The 17,296-nt window shown below is 43.3% G+C and overlaps 1 protein-coding gene across 12 annotated transcripts in view; it reads left to right on the top strand.

Moving 5' to 3' along the window:
* The window catches only part of TLR5 (toll like receptor 5), a 41,321-nt gene that overhangs the window by 15,201 nt on the left and 8,824 nt on the right, over nt 1–17,296 (top strand). For 2 of the 12 annotated variants that reach the window (XM_006029187.3, XM_014522507.2), the window contains exons 3-4: nt 9,220–9,279; nt 10,527–13,241. The exons of 4 other annotated variants lie outside the window; for them this stretch is intronic. In XM_006029187.3, the coding sequence (XP_006029249.1) occupies nt 10,531–13,116 (2,586 nt within the window). In that variant the 5' untranslated portion in view covers nt 9,220–9,279; nt 10,527–10,530 and the 3' untranslated portion in view covers nt 13,117–13,241. 6 more of the 12 variants (XM_014522506.2, XM_025210640.1, XM_025210638.1 and 3 more) reach the window with 4 other exon arrangements.

Here is a 17,296-nt window from a genome sequence, read left to right as displayed (position 1 = left end):
ATGTCTCTTCCTGATCTGCTCTACTCTAGCCTAAACAACCGAACTATTTTTTTCAGTCCTACCATAGGCCATGTTTTCTAGACGTATGATTATTTTTTGTTTCTCTCCTCTGCACTCCCTCTAATGGTTCCACATGTTTCTTTAACTATAGTGCCCAAAACAGTACTCCAGCTGAAACCGTATTAGTGCTAAGTAGAGTGGAAAGATTACTTCACATGTTTTTAGATATGACATGCCTATTTCTACATCCCAGTAAGGAGTTTACTTTTTATTGCAATAGTATGACAAAGTTGACTCGTGTCCAGTTTTTTACTCATTAAATTGCCCAGATCCTTTTCTGCAGAACTGCTGTCTAGCAAGGTGCTCCCATGTTGTGGGTATGCAGTTGATTATACATACCTACTTTGCACTTATCCATGCTGGAATAAGTGCAAAGTAACTACCGAAATCGAGGCAGCTGCAGGCCAATTTTTGCATGCAGATTGAGGAGCCAGAAGCTATTTTCCAGGCTGAGTGCAGTAGGCCCTCCCATGCCTCTGGCCAAGGGGCCCTGGTGGCCCTGCCCCTCACCATAGATTGGCTGGGAGGACTTTCCATCATGCAGCCCCCACCCCTCACCACTGATTGGCACAGGTAGCAGCCATCTCACTGTGCCAGAAGCGCCCCCCACCCCCCCAGTGGGCTTCACAGCTGGGCCACAGCAGCCATGAGGGCGGGGGGGGGGGGGGGGGGGGGGGGGCAGGTTAGGGAACCTGCCAAAATTGCAGTTTCTGTGAAAATCAGTTTCAGTAGGTCCCTAGATATAGACATCTCCTGCTCCTTTTCCATCCACATTGTCCTGCCATACAAAAAAAGGAGGTTGTTTTGTTATGATTTGCCTTTGGCCAGTCCACATTGGCTGTTCCATATTAACTTATTATATCCTAGGTGCTTACTGGGAAAAAAAATCAAAACATAACTTTTCATCTTTGTGGAAACTGAAGTTAGGCTGACTGGTCTGTAATTCCCTGGGTTCTTCTTGCCACATTTTTTTAAATGTGTGTGTGCTGCTTTTCTGTTTTCTAGAAACTTGCCCATCCTGCACGCATTCTCAAAGGTAACTGCTAAGAGCTTCCAGGTTGCTGCAGCCAGTCCCCTAGATAAATTTAATCAGGATCAGCCAATCTGAAAACCTTGGCTTTGCTCAAGTGGTCTCTATCTGTTCCTTTCCTATTATAGCCTGGGTTCTTACTTCCTTGCCAACTATGCTAACTGTGTTAGCCATCTTATCACAAAGTGAACCTTTTATGATAAGAGACTGAAACACAAAAGGCATTAAATATTTTGGCTTTATCAGTGTCACTTGAAATTAGCTATCCCTTGGTTGAGTAGTGGGCCAGTTCTTTCTTTGGTCTTCCTTGCTGCCCTTTATATCCCTTGCTAACTATATCTCATCTTGTGCCTTGACCTTTCTGACTTTGTTCCTGCTATTTTTCTATACTCATCCTTAGTAACTTGACCTAGTCTCCTTTTTTTGATTTTCAGGTCATTAAAGATCTCGTGATTTAGTCAAATTGGTCACTTGCTATACTTCCTGTCTTTCCCTTGCATGGGGACTTTTTGTACTTCTGCCCTTAATTGTTCCTTTAAGAGATTGCTAACTCACCTATTTCCTTTTTTGCTTAAGTTCTTGCATACCAATTCTCTGGGTTTTGTTCAAGTCCGAGGTTTTGAAATCTTCTGTTTGTGTTCTGCTTTTCTCCCTCCTTCCCTTTCTAACAACCATGAACTTTGTCATTTCATAATCAATGGGCCCCTATGGCGCCATTGTTACTGCACCATCATTTAGTACTTCCTTGAGTACTAATGGGAAATACTGTGCTGTTATTTAGGATTTCCTAAAGGAAGTACTAGTAACAGCCATTACTGCATCACTCTGGCAACACATAGTTATTTTTAGCCACCATGTGGCGGTAGCAATACATTGTAGCAAGGGAGTGTGTCTCAATGGCGATGTAACTGTGGTGTCAGTTTGTGCCCACCAATGCTACACCACAATAGCATGTTGCTATAGTGATGTAATATCTCATTTAGACGCACCCACTGTAACCCAGTTTCCCTTCATATTCTCAGCTAGTTCTTCCTAACACTTAGTATAAAATCCCAAAGAATCTCTCTTTAGTACCTTTTTCTACCTTTTGTAGCAAAAAGTTGTCTTCAAGAATTTGTTGGACTGTCTGCTACTCTGACATCAGATTTCTGGGCATGTCTACACATTCATTAACGCGCTTTTCCTAATGCACATTAAACTTAGTACCTCTAATGTGAGGTACTAAATAAAATGCACATTAGGTTGCTCTACTGTACAGTAATGAAAGCACATGCTTTTTAATGATAGCTAATGCACAGTAGCCTATTTTTTACTGCACATTAGTGTATTAGCACAGTTCTTGATGTGATGCTTTAATGCACAATAAAATAGGTTTCTGTGCATTAAAGCGCACATATAGGTATGCCCTTTGGATAATTAAGATCCCTCATTACATCAACTGCTGTGTTTTGGATGATTGCTAGTAGTTAAAAAAAAGCATCATCCACCTGATCTTCCTGGTCTGGTAGTCAGGAGTAGACCCCTCCAATGACATTGCCCTTGTCTTAGTCCCCTTTTATCTTTATTTATAGGATGTAGACAGAGAAGCACTTGGGCTTCCCATTTCACTTTTATTAGAATGTTTGTTTCTCAAGACAGAGCCAGTAGGATATAGCAACAAAGATCCTTTCTCAGTAGAGTGGGCACTGTCCTGGCACATCCCTGCCTGAGGATCTGGGTCCGCTGGCAGTCAGCGCAGAGTTGGAGACCAGGGTAAGCTGTCAGGGAGCATAACATTCAGCAGGCAAACACGCTGCTGAGTGCTGAATCAACAGAAAAGACCACCATGTATTTGCAATACAAGCTCTGTGAAACTGCAGCATCTCCCTGGCACTTCCCTCAGCTTACTTCCCAGTTCTGAAGAGGATCAGCAAACATTCTCAATTTCCAGCAGGAACATCTTGAAGCCAAGCAGGATGGCAACATCCTTTCTTGATCTAATTAACTTTAGTAACAGCATGACACTTGGCCAAAACTGCTGGTATTGCCTTTAAACAGCTCACGACTTTTTTTTTTTTAAAACACTTTGGTTAAAAATATGCATTTTTTCTTTTAACTCCAAATGGCATTTTCCTCTTGTTTCAGAAAGGGAGTGGTGAGTCCCTTGGCTCTGTGGATTACAATAGCCATCACTTCAACTTCTCCTAGGGCTTGTTTACATGGGAACTCTCAGGAAAAAGGACTCGCCCACAATTTGCCCTGTGTAGACAAGTCCTCCTTGTTCCTTCCCTCCTCCCATAAACATGGTTTCTTCATTCAGCTGATGCCATTCAGTAGGTGGGTATCAGTGCTACAAAGGTCCTGAGAGACTGTAAAATTCACCATAAATTACAAGTAGGAAGTGTGCTTCCTTCCTACCATGCTGGGGGACATTACAGTCTAAGATGTGTTTAACTTAAAACTACAAAGCCTATCCAAAACTAACTTAATCAAACGTGTTTCCTTCCTTTTGCCACTGATATAGCTAAAATGAGTTTTAAAAGCATGTCAGAAGAGTAGAGTAAGCCTGTTTTAGGTGGTTTTGGGTAACGCTGATCTGTGCTTTAATACTATCTGGGCACATCTACATGAGATGCTTACTGTGCATTAACCTAATAACACTGTGTAGTAGCATGCCGGTTAAAAACTGTGCTAACAGCCTACTGTGCAGTGTTATTAAGCTAATGTGCAGTGTCACAAAATAACTATGCACTGGTGCTACTGCACAGTAACTAATTAATGAACATGTAGACATCCGTCTGAGTGGGAATTCAGAGGTTGGAACCAGAAGGTTGAGATGAAACCTGTGTACATATGTAGGTTCACATTGCTCACCAAAGAATAGGCCCATGGATCCTCTTGGGCTGCTCTATTCCCAAAACATATACTGCTTCTTTTCTTTATTTCCTTCTTGACTGCAGGGAGGGGGAAAAGGTATAATTAAAAAATTATAACTCAAATAGCTAAATCTTGCAGTCTTAGAACTCATAAGACCATGGTTTTCAATAATACATTCACCACTTATGCCATCCTTTATCTCCTGGTATTAATAGGTAGCCAAGAAATTGGGGGAGTACACTGAAGATTTCTGCAAGAATAATTAGGTACAAAAGTGTTTATCCCCAAAACATCTTGATTGCTCAGATATGATGGCAATGAGGGACACATTAGAACCTACAGATAGATTTGTTTCTTAAGTTACAAATTCCACGTCTTTTCATCAGACTTTTCTGAAGCCAGAATGAACAGTTGGCTTGCTTCTGGTCTTGAACAACTTTGTAAATAAGAAGAAATTATGGTTAGAGCCATTGGTGTGGTTGGCATTGCTCTGTCAGTAAAGACAGTGTTCACTACATCCTTGGCCAGACAGCACTGCACCTGTAAAGATGGAGGATGAGTTCTTGTTAATACTTCAATAGTAAAGAAGGAAACCTCCTCTGCATTTGGAAATTCTGCTGGGTAACTCCCTCAGTTAATGATGAGCTTGTTTTGACAGAACTAAATGTAACTAACTGTAAGCCTTAATGTGAACTCAGGCATGCCAGTGAAAAGGTGCCATATATTGAAATAACTTGCTCCTCTTGCAGTGTAGGTGCAAGCCATAAGGTACAGCATGTCCACACAAGGAGGATCATAGCACTATCAGTATGGTTAAAGCAGTGCATGGTCTATGTGTAGATAAGCCATTCCCATGCTCATGCCTGCTTTTCAACTTCCTAGTGGGATAAAGATGATGCTGTCATGCACTTAAAATTTCTGGAAGTTTCAGAGTGTTTTAGATTGTCTGGCATACTTGTTCTGGCAACAAACAGCCCAGGTTTCTTTCATGAATAAATGGTATTAATTTGTGAATGACAAGGTTCTTTGGGTAAATTTGATATCTTTCGTTAGACCAACTCAAATAGTTGTAAAAATTCTTCTTAGCAAGCTTTCAGGAACAAACTCCTTTTGGCAGGCTGAGGAAGTGTCTGCAAATGGTCTGTGCTCTTCCTGGATGGGGTGGTAAAGCAGCCAGAGGCCAGTAAGTATGCAAGAAAGCCAGTCAGCTAAGATGTAAATTGAGGTGGTCAGTAGGTGAGAGACAGGTGAGGGTAGAAGGGGGAATGAAAGTAGCTGTAGTCAAAGGATGAGAGAGAGGAGGGTGAGGGGAAGGGAATTAAAATTCCCTTGTTTAAATGTTCCAACCTGTTTAAATTCGCTGATGACACCAAAATTTGGGGGGAGGTGAGCACGCTAGCAGGGAGAGAGAGATTGCAGAAGGATCTGGATAGGTTACAGGGGTGGGCAGACAGGAACAGGATGCGTTTCAATACGGACAAGTGCAGGGTGCTGCACTTGGGTAGTAGGAACCAGCAGCACACTTATACGATGGGGAACTCCCTACTTGAGAGCACGGAGGCGGAAAGGGATCTTGGTGTCATTATTGACTCCAAGATGAACATGGGCCGACAATGCGAGGTCATGGTTGGCAGGGCTAACCGGACCTTGTCGTGCATCCACAGGTGCATCTCGAGTAGAGCCAGGGAGGTGATCCTCCCCCTCTATGCGACGCTGGTCAGGCCGCAGCTGGAGTATTGTGTCCAGTTCTGTGCGCCCCATTTCAGGAGGGATGTGGACAACATGGAGAGGGTCCAGAGGAGGGCCACCCGCATGATCCGGGGACAACAGGGCAGACCCTACAGTGAGAGACTGCGGGACTTGAACCTATTCAGCCTCCACAAGAGAAGGCTGAGGGGGGACCTGGTGACCGTCTATAAACTCACTAGGGGGAACCAGAAGGGTTTGGGGGAGACGCTGTTTCCCCTAGCCCCCGCTGGCATAACAAGGAGTAATGGGCACAAGTTGATGGAGAGGAGGTACAGATTGGACATCCGAAAAAACTACTTCACAGTTAGGGCGGCTAGGAGCTGGAACCAACTTTTTTTTTTTTTGGTTGTTCTCCCGCCCTGGCGGGGGTCGGGCTAGAAGATCTATTAGGTCCCTTCCGACCCTGAAACTATGAAACTATGAAAATAGCTGGTAAAAAATGGAGGGTTCATCTGGGGAATTGGAGGTTAGGCAGGTTATGTGTCATAAATCCAATGTCTATATTTAGTCCATAACTTTTTGTATCCAGTAGGTTGATGAAATGAAGTTCGTGGGCTCGTCTGTAAAAGCTATTTTGTAGATTCCCTCTGAGGACTAGAACTGAGAGATTGGAGAGAGAGAGTGGTTTTCTTGTGAGAAGTGTGCCCCGCACAGGTCATTGGGTGTTCTTGTCTTTTGATAGATTTACGGTGTGCATTCATTCTGGTGCACAGTTGTTTTGGTTTCTCCTACATATTTTCCATCAGGGTATTTGGTGCACTGGATGAAATGTATATTACCTTTCTGGAGGTGCAGTTTGTGAATGTATTCTTTTTCTGGCTTCCATATTAGGTGGTGTTAGAGAAACACTGTCAATTAACTCCATTTAGGTTCCATTTAGGTTGCTCCAGCTCTGGCATATGAGCCTGCCAGAGCTGGAGCTACTGCAAGGAAGGGGCAGAGCAGCTCTGTACTGTTGGGGGATCAATACTGGCTCCTTACCCCTCAAAAAGATGTATGTTCTGATAATGATCTCTTTTTATCTCCTTACTTTCTCTGCCTTATGGCAGATTGGATAATGAACCAGACTCTGAACAGGTTGGGAAGTTTTTTTGATGTCAAAGAGATTTTTCCTCCTTTCAAAATTTCCCCCATTTTTCTCCATTCTCTAACAGCTTCACACCAAAGCATTGCTTGGCTCTAACAGCAGTGAGGTGTATTCATTGCATTAATCATCGCATTCATGAGATGATTAATGCAATGAATACACCTCACTGCTGTATAGTTTTAGAAATTTGTTCTCAGTCTGGATTTCTCCCTGCAGTCTGTCATCTGCAAGTCTCGCTCTCAAATTGCGATCACTTCAGAGCAGGAACTACCTTTATTTCCTGTGCATTGTACAGTCCAGAACAAATTGTCAGCACTAAAATTCTCCTCTGTGCCCTTTGTTTAATAAATATTTACTAAGACTGCAGCCATCTGCCTCTCCTTTATAAAAAGTATTTGCTGAAATGATTTCCTGGCTGACAACCAGAGTGAGAATTTTTGTACCCTACAGCGTAATATGTTCAAACTTAATAAGTGTAAGTTGTTGTTGAGCTAATTCCCTGCTTGTCAGTAGCTGCTAAGTAAATCCATTTCATGTAGAAAAATATGGGCTCTGAGCCAGCAATTAAATAGGTTAATCCCATTAATTATTATTATTATCGATTGACTGTACAGTTTCACTAACGGTGCAGATGGCCCAGAAACATTGCTTTTAGAGTAAATAATAATTCAAGACTATGCTTTTATGCAGATCTGTAGAACTGGAAGCATTTTCACAGTTTGCTTAGTGCTTGCAAATTTTGTAGTGTTTTGAGGGAATAAAAAGAGAAGTCACCTGAGGCCATTGTGATATGCACTTTGCAAACACAATTTAAAGAGTTTGCGGTGTGGCCCGGGGCTGGTCTGCACGAGGGCTTGGAGGCCCAGATGCGGCTGGCTGGTGTGTATGCATGCATGACTGCTGGAGACAGGGATGGGGGGGCATGCATGCGGTGATCCCGTCAATTATAAAGCCTGAACTCTGTAAAGCAATATCAAATGTAGCCTTCTTACAGAATATAAGCTAGAAAACGTAAATTTACCCTGCATAGTAAATCCGTGATACTAATACTGTATGTGTGAACACTTGCAGCTTCATCTACACTAGAGAAACATTCTTTCAGAGCTGTTTATTTATTCACTGCCACCCTCATCAGCCTTGTTTTTCTATGCTTTTAAAACATCACTCTCACTAAAAAGCAACTTCCCATTACTGAAACAGCCTCCGAGGCTCTCCAAGTTTTCACCTGATACTAAATTATTCTGGGTAGTCATGTCCTGAGCTGACAGAGGAGCTGCAGAAAGATCTAACCAAGCTGAGTGGGCCAAAAAATGGGAGATAAACTTCAGTGTTGACAAGTGCCAGGTAATGCACCTGGGGAAAAATAACCATGACTATATGTACACAATGCTGGACTCTGAGCTAGTGGTTACAATTTAGGAAAGAAACTGTGGAGTCATTGTAGATAGTTCTCCAAAAACATCAGGTCAATGTGCAGCAGCAATCAAAAAAGCCAATAAAATGTTGGGCATCACTGAGAAGGGAATTGAAAGCAAAACAAAGAATATCCTTGTGCCATTACACAAATCCGTGGTGCACCTACATCTTGAATACTGTGTGCAATTGTGGTCCCCACATCTCAAAGAGGATATAGTAAAATTTGAAAAGGTAACCAAAATGATCAGGGGTTTAGAGCAGTTTCCATAGCAGGAGAGACTAAAAAGGCTAAGACTCTTCAGTTTGGAAAGGAGAAGGCTGAGGGGGGAGTATGATAGAGGTCTATAAAATCATGAAAGTTAGACCAAATTAACAAGAAACTGCTGTTCCCCAAGTTTTAGACTACTAGAACTAGGGGGCACCCACAGAAATTAGTAAGTGGCAGGTTTAAAAGTAACAAGAGAAAGTACTTTTTTAGGGAATGTATAGTTAACTTGTGGAATTCGTTGTTACAGAAGGTGGTGGTGGCAGATAGCATAGCCAGGTTCAAAAAGGGACTGGAAAAATTAATGGATGATAGATCTATTAATGACTATTGGACAGAATGTTGGAGATGTTTCCTCTGGCATCTCCAAACCAATAAATGATGGGTGCTAGGGAGGGTATTGAATAGGGGATAGATCGCTCTAGAGATGGCCAGTTCAGTGCTCTCCCTCTATAGCATCCATTTCTGCCATTATCAGAGACAGGACTCTGGACAAGATGGACCATTAGTTTGACCCAGTATGGCACTGCTTATGTTTCATAGTTTCATAGTTTCAGGGTCGGAAGGGACCTAATAGATCTTCTAGCCCGACCCCCCGCCAGGGCGGGAGAACAACCCAAAAACACAAACAAAACCACTCACCCTAAAAACAAAAACGGGACTCAAATGAGTCCAGCCAGGTAAGTATGTTCTTAAATATTACATGAGGTTTTCCTTCTCAAGGCATCGGGATTGAACCAGACTGTTCTGTTACAGCACTGAAAGCTCCGAGTAACTTGCCTGATGACTGGACATACCAGGACTGCTCCAAAAAGGGTACTTACCCACCTTTCCCCTTGTACTATTCTAGCCATGCCTTGTCTCTGAGACAGCTTTGCACTGGTCATCACTGCCATGCTGTTACTAAGCTGATGCAACCAGAGCAGCTGGGACAGAAAAAAACTGGCTCCTGCCACAGCCCAACCCCTAGCCCTATTGTTACACCTCTCATAGTGGCCGTGGGAATGATCTGACCTCGCCACCATAGGAATGAGCTTGGAGGGGAAGAGGGAATGTAGCAGTCCACATACTGTTCAGAAGAGCAGGTGACTAGTACAATATTTGCATTAACCCAAAGCCCTAGAGCAGTAGTGCCCAACCTTCTGGCCCTACCAGCTGGATGAGTGGTGTGGGGTGGATCTGTGGGCTCCGGATCTAGTCTATGAGCCCAATATGGGGCTGGGGCCTGATCCTTTACATGTTGGATTGACTACTACTGCACTGCTCCATCCCATTCTCCACATGCCAGCTCAGGCTCCACCACCCCAACCCTGGCCCTGTACACATCAGATAGGTCCCTAGCTTTCTGGCCCCACCCCCAGCCCTGCACACACCAAACTGTACCCCCCCATCCCCTCCCCCCATATCCAGCCTGGCCCCATGTGTGCCAGATCAGGTCCTACTTCCTCACCCCAGCTCCAGCCCAGCATGTACCATGGGATTCCACATGTAGGACCATGCCATCTGACCTGTGAGGCCTGGAATTTTGGCAGTGGGGAGCACCACTCCACCCCCCACACTCCCAACCAGGTTTCTGGACCCTTACAGAGTCTGGTAGGCCACATCATGCAGCTCTGTGGGCTAGATCTGGCCTGCGAATCAGGGGTTGAGCACCTGTGCCCTAGAATACACCATTCACAGTACTGAAAAAAAGTTTGCTCTACTCTGCTTGAGGAATGAGTTTTCAAGCTATTCCACTAACATTGACCCATGAGTAGTATGACTTTGGCCCACAGTTTTCATAAATGACTAATGATTTCTGACTGCCTTAAAGTGAGCTTGATTTTTCAGAGAACTGACACTTGTCATCCTCTGAACACCCATCTACTGAACATCAGGTCCTTTTAAGAGTTTCCAGGCTGGACACTCCAAAAACAGAGGCACCCAAAATCACTAGTCATGTCTGACTATCTTGGCCTGGGTCTTTCATTCTGTAATATTAAAAATTTGCTCCAGCACTTTATTAATTAGACAGCTAGTTTTTATTTTGTTCTCACAAGTTTCTTATTCTTTTTTCCATGCAGCATCATGATATTACATCAGGAGTTAATACTTCTCATAGGAACATCATTGTTAGCAAGAGAAATCTTTGCATCAACGAGCTGCTTTTCAAAACACCAAATTTCCATGTATTATTTCTGCAACCTCACAGAGATTCCACTTGTCCCCAGTGACACTGTTAAATTTCTGCTAAGTTTCAATAACATCAAGCAAGTGAATGCAAACTCCTTCCCTCTTCTAGAGCAGTTACTGCTTTTAGAAATAGGATTACAGTTTACCCATAGTGTTACAATAGGGAAAGCAGCTTTTGAGAACCTGCCAAACCTTCAAGTTTTAGATTTAGGAGCCAATAGGCATCTTTATCTGGATCCTGATGCTTTTGTGAGTTTATCAAATTTAACTGTTCTCCGGCTCTTTGGCAATGCTCTTGGGGATTACATTCTGCAAGACAACTATTTTCAAGATTTGATTTCTTTAGAAGATTTGGATCTTTCTTCAAACAGGATCACGAGCCTTCGTCCTCATCCCTTGTTTTACAATCTAAAATCCTTGAAAAGGGTGAACCTGAAATACAACTGGATACAGATCTTGTGTGAAGGAAACCTTGATAGCTTCCAAGGAAAAACCTCTTTAATATTTAGTCTCAATTCTAATCATTTATATTACTCAAGTTCAGTGGACTGGGCCAAATGTGGAAATCCTTTAAGAAATATTAACCTGGACACACTGGATGTTGGTAGCAATGGCTGGCATGTAGATATAGTGCAAAACTTCAGCACAGCTGTAGAGGGAACGTCAATTACTTTTCTGAAACTCGACCACCACATAATGGGTGCGGGATTTGGGTTTGTGAATATCAAAGATCCAGACAACTCCACATTTGCAGGGCTAGCAAGAAGTGGCCTTCGTTTGCTTGATATTTCACAGGGTTTTATTTTCTCTCTCAACCCTGGTGTTTTTCAAAAACTCACTGATTTGGAATGGCTGAACCTTTACAACAACAAGATAAATCAGATCCAAAAGGGAGCATTTTTTGGCCTGGGAAAGCTAAACTTTCTCAATCTATCATATAACCTTCTGGGGGAGCTGTATGATTTCACTTTTGGGGGGCTTCATAATGTAGCCATTATCGATTTGCAAAAAAATCATATTGGGGCGATTAGGGAGAATTCATTCAAGGACCTACTAAGATTAAAGATGGTGAATCTCCGTGATAATGCTATTAAAATAATTCCTTCTCTCCCAACCCTGACCACTGCTTATTTAGGAGAAAATAAGTTAGTATCTGTAAGATACCGAACAATAGCTGCCATGTACCTTGACTTGGAAAAAAACAGGTTGGAAAACTTGGGTGACTTGTACATTCTTTCCCAAATTCCAGATATTCAGTATATCTTTTTAAAACAAAATCGTTTTTCATACTGTGTAAAACCTGATAATGTTATGGCAAACAGCCAGTTAATCTACTTGGATCTTGGAGAAAATATGATAAAGCTTGTGTGGGACAGAAATTTATGTCTGGATGTGTTCTGGGAACTTTCCAAACTTCAGGTCCTTCACCTGAACAACAACTACCTTACTACTCTTCCACAGGATATATTTAGGGGCCTAGCATCACTAAACAGACTCAACCTAGCCTCCAACCTGTTGTTTTACCTCTCTCCTGGTGTTTTTCCTGAGAGCCTGAAGAACCTTAACATATCTGGAAACCAGCTTCTTTCTCCTGACCCTGGTGTCTTCATGACTTTGAGCATCCTGGATATAACACACAACAGGTACTTCTGTGATTGCACTTTAAGCAACCTGCTGTTGTGGTTAAATACAACCAATACGACTTTAGCTGGTTCACAGGATGACATATATTGTGTACACCCACCTGCTTTTGCAGGGGTTCCACTCTCTTTATTGTTATTTGACGGTTGTAATGAAGATGAAATCCTGAAGCCTCTACAGTTTGCAGTGTTCATCTTCACCTCGGTTGTTCTGGTAATGTTCATAACAGCTGTCATCGTTTTTATTCACCTTCGGGGGACTTGTTTTGTCTGGTATAAGAAAATTAAGAGAATTTTGGTAGATGACCTTCGTCAAGCACCAGATGCAAGTGCATATATATATGATGCCTATCTATGCTACAGCAGAAAAGACTTTGAATGGGTTCAGAATTCTTTACTAAAGCACCTGGATTCTCAGTATTCTGACAAAAACAGATTCACTTTGTGCTTTGAAGAAAGAGATTTTCTGCCAGGGGAAGATCATATTAGTAATATCCGTGACGCTATTTGGAACAGCAGAAAGACAATCTGCATTGTGACAAGGCAGTTTCTCAAGGATGGGTGGTGCGTGGAAGCCTTAAATTTTGCCCAAAGCAGATACTTCTGTGATCTGAAAGATGTCCTCATTGTGGTGGTGGTTGGGTCACTTTCTCAGTATCAGTTGATGAAATACAAACCAGTTAGAGTCTTCATGCAAAGGAGTCGATACATGCGATGGCCTGAGGACCATCAGGATATAGGCTGGTTTTTAAATAACCTGTCTCACCAAATTCTTACAGAAAAAAAAGTGAAAAAGAAATCTAATGTTATGGAACTGCAATCTATTGCGACAATCTCATAGCTGAAAAAGCTGTTCATTAGGGGTGTGCAAAGCGGGCCCTATTTGATTCGGATTTGGATTTGGCCCAAATCGGAGATGGTGATTCAATTAATTGATTCAGATTGCTGTCCCCGATTCGATTCGGCCAAATCCAAATCTGAAGATTCAATGCCAATTCAGAGAATCAACGATTTGGACATACAGAGTTTTAAATGTTTTTTCTACATACCGCAAAGTACCAGAGCGGCTCGTGAATGCTGCGATGCTGGGGCAGATAGAGTGTCCCACAGGAAGGTGGGGGGTCCCCCCACGTGCTCGGCGGCAAACCCAGGAGTGGACCGGCGGTATTTCCAGTCCACTTCTGGATCTGCTGGGGAGTGCACTGGGGGTCCTCCCCCCGTGCCACCCTGGCTCGGTGATCAGCCATATGGGGACCCCAGGTGCAGATGCAGGAGGCACCTGTCGCTAAGCCGGGAGGGGGTACGGGGAGGCCCAGCACGCTCTCCAGCAGACCTGGAAGTGCTTCTGGTCCACTTCCAGGTCTGCTGCTAAGCACGCTGGGGAGCCCCCCGCGCTCCCCTGGGACACCACTATCTGTCATAGAATTGCTTTGTAGATCTTTCAGCAGGCACATAGAGCCCTTGACTTCGACCTCTGTGCTTGCTTAAGCTACTGTAACTGCCTTGCATTATGTCCACTGCAACTTCATTGTAAAGAATATTTTGTTGTAGTGCCTCAACCTGAGGTGGAGTATGAATAGCCAGATCACTGAACAATCTCTCAAAGAATTCTGTAGTGGACAATATGTGAAAATTTTGCACTGTGTGGAGCATGGGGTACCTTACTTTATTATGACCTCTTCTTGCATCATTTGAAACAACAAACTACCTCAGGGATATGAAGGCTATCATCAATAGGCATTTCTCACAGCCATCATTGGAGCAGGTGTCCCCAGCTTGTGCCCACCTTTGAAAGAGGAAAATAAATTGTTTCAGTGTCATTTGAGTGGTTGTCTGCATGACTTTTTGTTGAACAGTCAGCTGTGATGCCCCTGTTCCAACTGAAGTAGGGTGTTTGAATCATTAGGGCCTGGAACTGATTGCATGTACCCAGTGGACCACATTTTAGAAGTAATTGGTCTTCATGCTACAAGCATCATAAGCATTAAGGCTGGGATTTTAAAAAACTTTCTTGAGATTTTATATATCCAAGTCCTATTGAAGTAAAATGGAAAATAAAGTAATTCTCATCTTTTAACAAGTTATAGTATTGTGAACAAGATTCTGAGGTTAAAGGAATAGCAACTAAATGAAGTACTACAAGAAAATCAGGTTGGCACAGATTGATTCTTGTACCTCATATCGGAGCTATTCACTAGTATTTTGTGCTGAATTTAGACTACTGCATTAAGAAGAAGTCTTGGGAGAACCAAGATCATACTCATTTCTTCCATCAAGTATTTTCCAGAGTTTTATCAGACTCACAATCTGCAGGGTTAGAATAGAAGCCTGATTCAATGTGCATTGGTGAGACAGTAAAGCATTTCCTAAATGTATACATACATATGTGCATATACACATACATATGTATGTATGATTTTGTACATTTGTGCAGTTAAAATTTAAAAGGGGAAAATACCAGTATGGTCAAGGAGAGAAGCAAGCCTTCCACTACTATGCTAAGAAGGCATAGTGAATGGATTTGTTAGATAAACCTATTGGTCAGTTGAACCTTGTTTACATGCTTATACTGTTTTAACGATACCGGCAAAGTTAAAGAAGTACAACTCTGGTGGACCTGAATGCAATTTCGTTAGTTCAAATGTGCTGGTGGTATGACATATTTCATTTTTAATAGAAAATTATTTCTATTACACCATTAGAACTCTGCCTACATTAAGCATTGAATTGGCATAACTATGTCAGTAAAAAAATATCTCCACTCTAACCAACATAGTCATCTTGGCATAGAAACTGTATGTAGACCAGACAGTAAAGAATTCTTATCTAAGAGAAAAAAAGACAGTGGAAGAGAGTGGATTGTGCTCATCCTCCCCTGGGTGGTGCTGTTGGACTGGATAAAATCTAGGACTTCAGCTTGTTCCTGCATCAACTCCATTGCACAGGAGCTGTTTGCAAGGGGGAAATAAGTTGTTGAATAACTAACCTGCTACATAGCATAATTTGAAAAGAACCCTGTAGCTCTGTCAGTAGAGCCTGTGCCTCTGCTTTCTTTTGAATTTGTGCATTTCTCAAAGTGCTTTGAAAATATTTGACATTTTTTAATCAGTGCAAATGTGAAATATTTACCATGCCCTTGTGAGGCTGAGGTTATGCCAAGAAGTATTTCACATTAAACCTTGACTGCTGAGATCCCATGCTCTAAGGCTAGTGTCTTCCTCCTTCTCCACATCCTATATCTTTCCACTTCCAATTAAAGCAGTAGAAACAGATTTAAATCCATACTACCAAATCCATATCCAGATTGAGATGGCAAAATCCCACAAAGAGGTGGGTCTGAGATTTTGGTTCAGTCCTTTATAGATGTACTGGGGAAGTCGGATGTAGGTATTGATATACATTCAAAATATAGGGGTCAGCTCTAGTTAAACCAATTGCAAAGTGTTTGTTTTCCTGAGACAATCCCAGCTTGTAAAACTTAAATTTAATGAAGCCCTACGTAGGAAGCCAGGTACATAGGCAGGTACCTAACAGGGTTCTTCCATCTCTTTTCTTAGATTCTCTAAATTGCAGGATCCTTGAATCAGTCTCCTCATAGTGCATGGCAGAGTCAGGGGAGGGACATGTAGACATGGAGCTATTTGTTCCTCATGTCTCAGGCTCTAGAGAGAGAAGCCTTGTATTTCTAAGAACCTGCTGAGAAGATGCAGGGGAGTGTGTTAAAAAGGGGTAACACTTCTCTCACCGCAGACTAATGTAAAGCCAGAATACACAGGCCTACACAGACCCTTTGCAAGCTCCAGTACTGTGATAGAGGCAGGAGGGGTGGTGCCTCTGAAATACAGATCCTGGCTGTTCCAGACCATGGAGTGCCCTCAGAAGGCTGCTGAAATTAAAGCAGAAGCTCTTTTGCCCAGCCCATTCTGCAGCTTGTGCTGCTCTTCCTCAGGACACAGCCCAAAGCTAAACCCCAGTGATATATACCCACAGGCAGCAGCCTCCCAGCATGACTGTCAGTCTGGAACAGGCCTTTCAAGGCTCCACTAACCCCCTTTGAATAGTGTGCCACATCAGCACTGCTTCCTTGACAGAGACCTTGAGGGCTTCGTTGCTGGCCAGATCCAGCCCATGGAGCCTCAGCATCCAGACCATGGTGCTACCCTTAGGTTTGGAGCTGACCTACATGCGACATAGACCCTGTAACCACCCCCCCACCTCCAGCTGCTTTGGGACATGCAGCACCCACCCAACATGGTCTGGGACACGTACCACACACAGCACCCTCTCCAGCCAGTCTGGGACTCAGGCAGCATGTGTCCTCCCTGCCTGTGCCCCGTCCTGACTGTTCCAGGGCAGGCATTATGTCCAGAGTTGGTCCCAGACCAGTTTGAGTGGGTGCCCCATGTGGCATGAGCCCTGGATCAACCCCCAATGGGCACTGCATGCGGTGCAGTCCTGAACTGGCTGGGCAAGTGGTGAGTGCAATGGATCCAGGATTGCAGGGTGACGAGTGGGGCACAGGTCCATGGACCCAGTTTGTCCTGCAGGGCCAGCCATTAGGGCTATGTGAAGCGTTGGTAGCCGATTCAATTCAGAGATTCAACCTGACTCTCCAAATCCGAATCAAATTGGGAGACCTGTTAAAAGGTCCAAAATGAATCATCGATTCATAGATATTAGGGTCAGAAGGGACCTCAATAGATCATTGAGTCCGACCCCCTGCATAGGCAGGAAAGTGCTGGGTTCAGATGACTCCAGCCAGATGCCTATCTAACCTCCTCTTGAAGACCCCCCAGGGTAGGGGAGAGCACCACCTCCCTTGGGAGCCCATTCCAGATTTTGGCCACTAACTGTGAAGAAGTTCTTCCTAATGTCCAGTCTAAATCTGCTCTCTGCTAGCTTATGGCCATTATTTCTTGTGACCCCCAGGGGCACCTTGGTGAGTAAAGCCTCACCAATTCCCTTCTGCGCCCCCATGATGAACTTATAGGCAGCCACAAGGTCGCCTCTCAACCTTCTCT

Source organism: Alligator sinensis, unplaced genomic scaffold, assembly GCF_000455745.1.
Source record: "Alligator sinensis unplaced genomic scaffold, ASM45574v1 scaffold266_1, whole genome shotgun sequence".
Taxonomy (NCBI): Eukaryota; Metazoa; Chordata; order Crocodylia; family Alligatoridae; genus Alligator; species Alligator sinensis.
The sequence above is the reverse complement of the archived record's forward strand: the minus strand, read 5'-3'. Positions and strand labels throughout refer to the sequence as shown.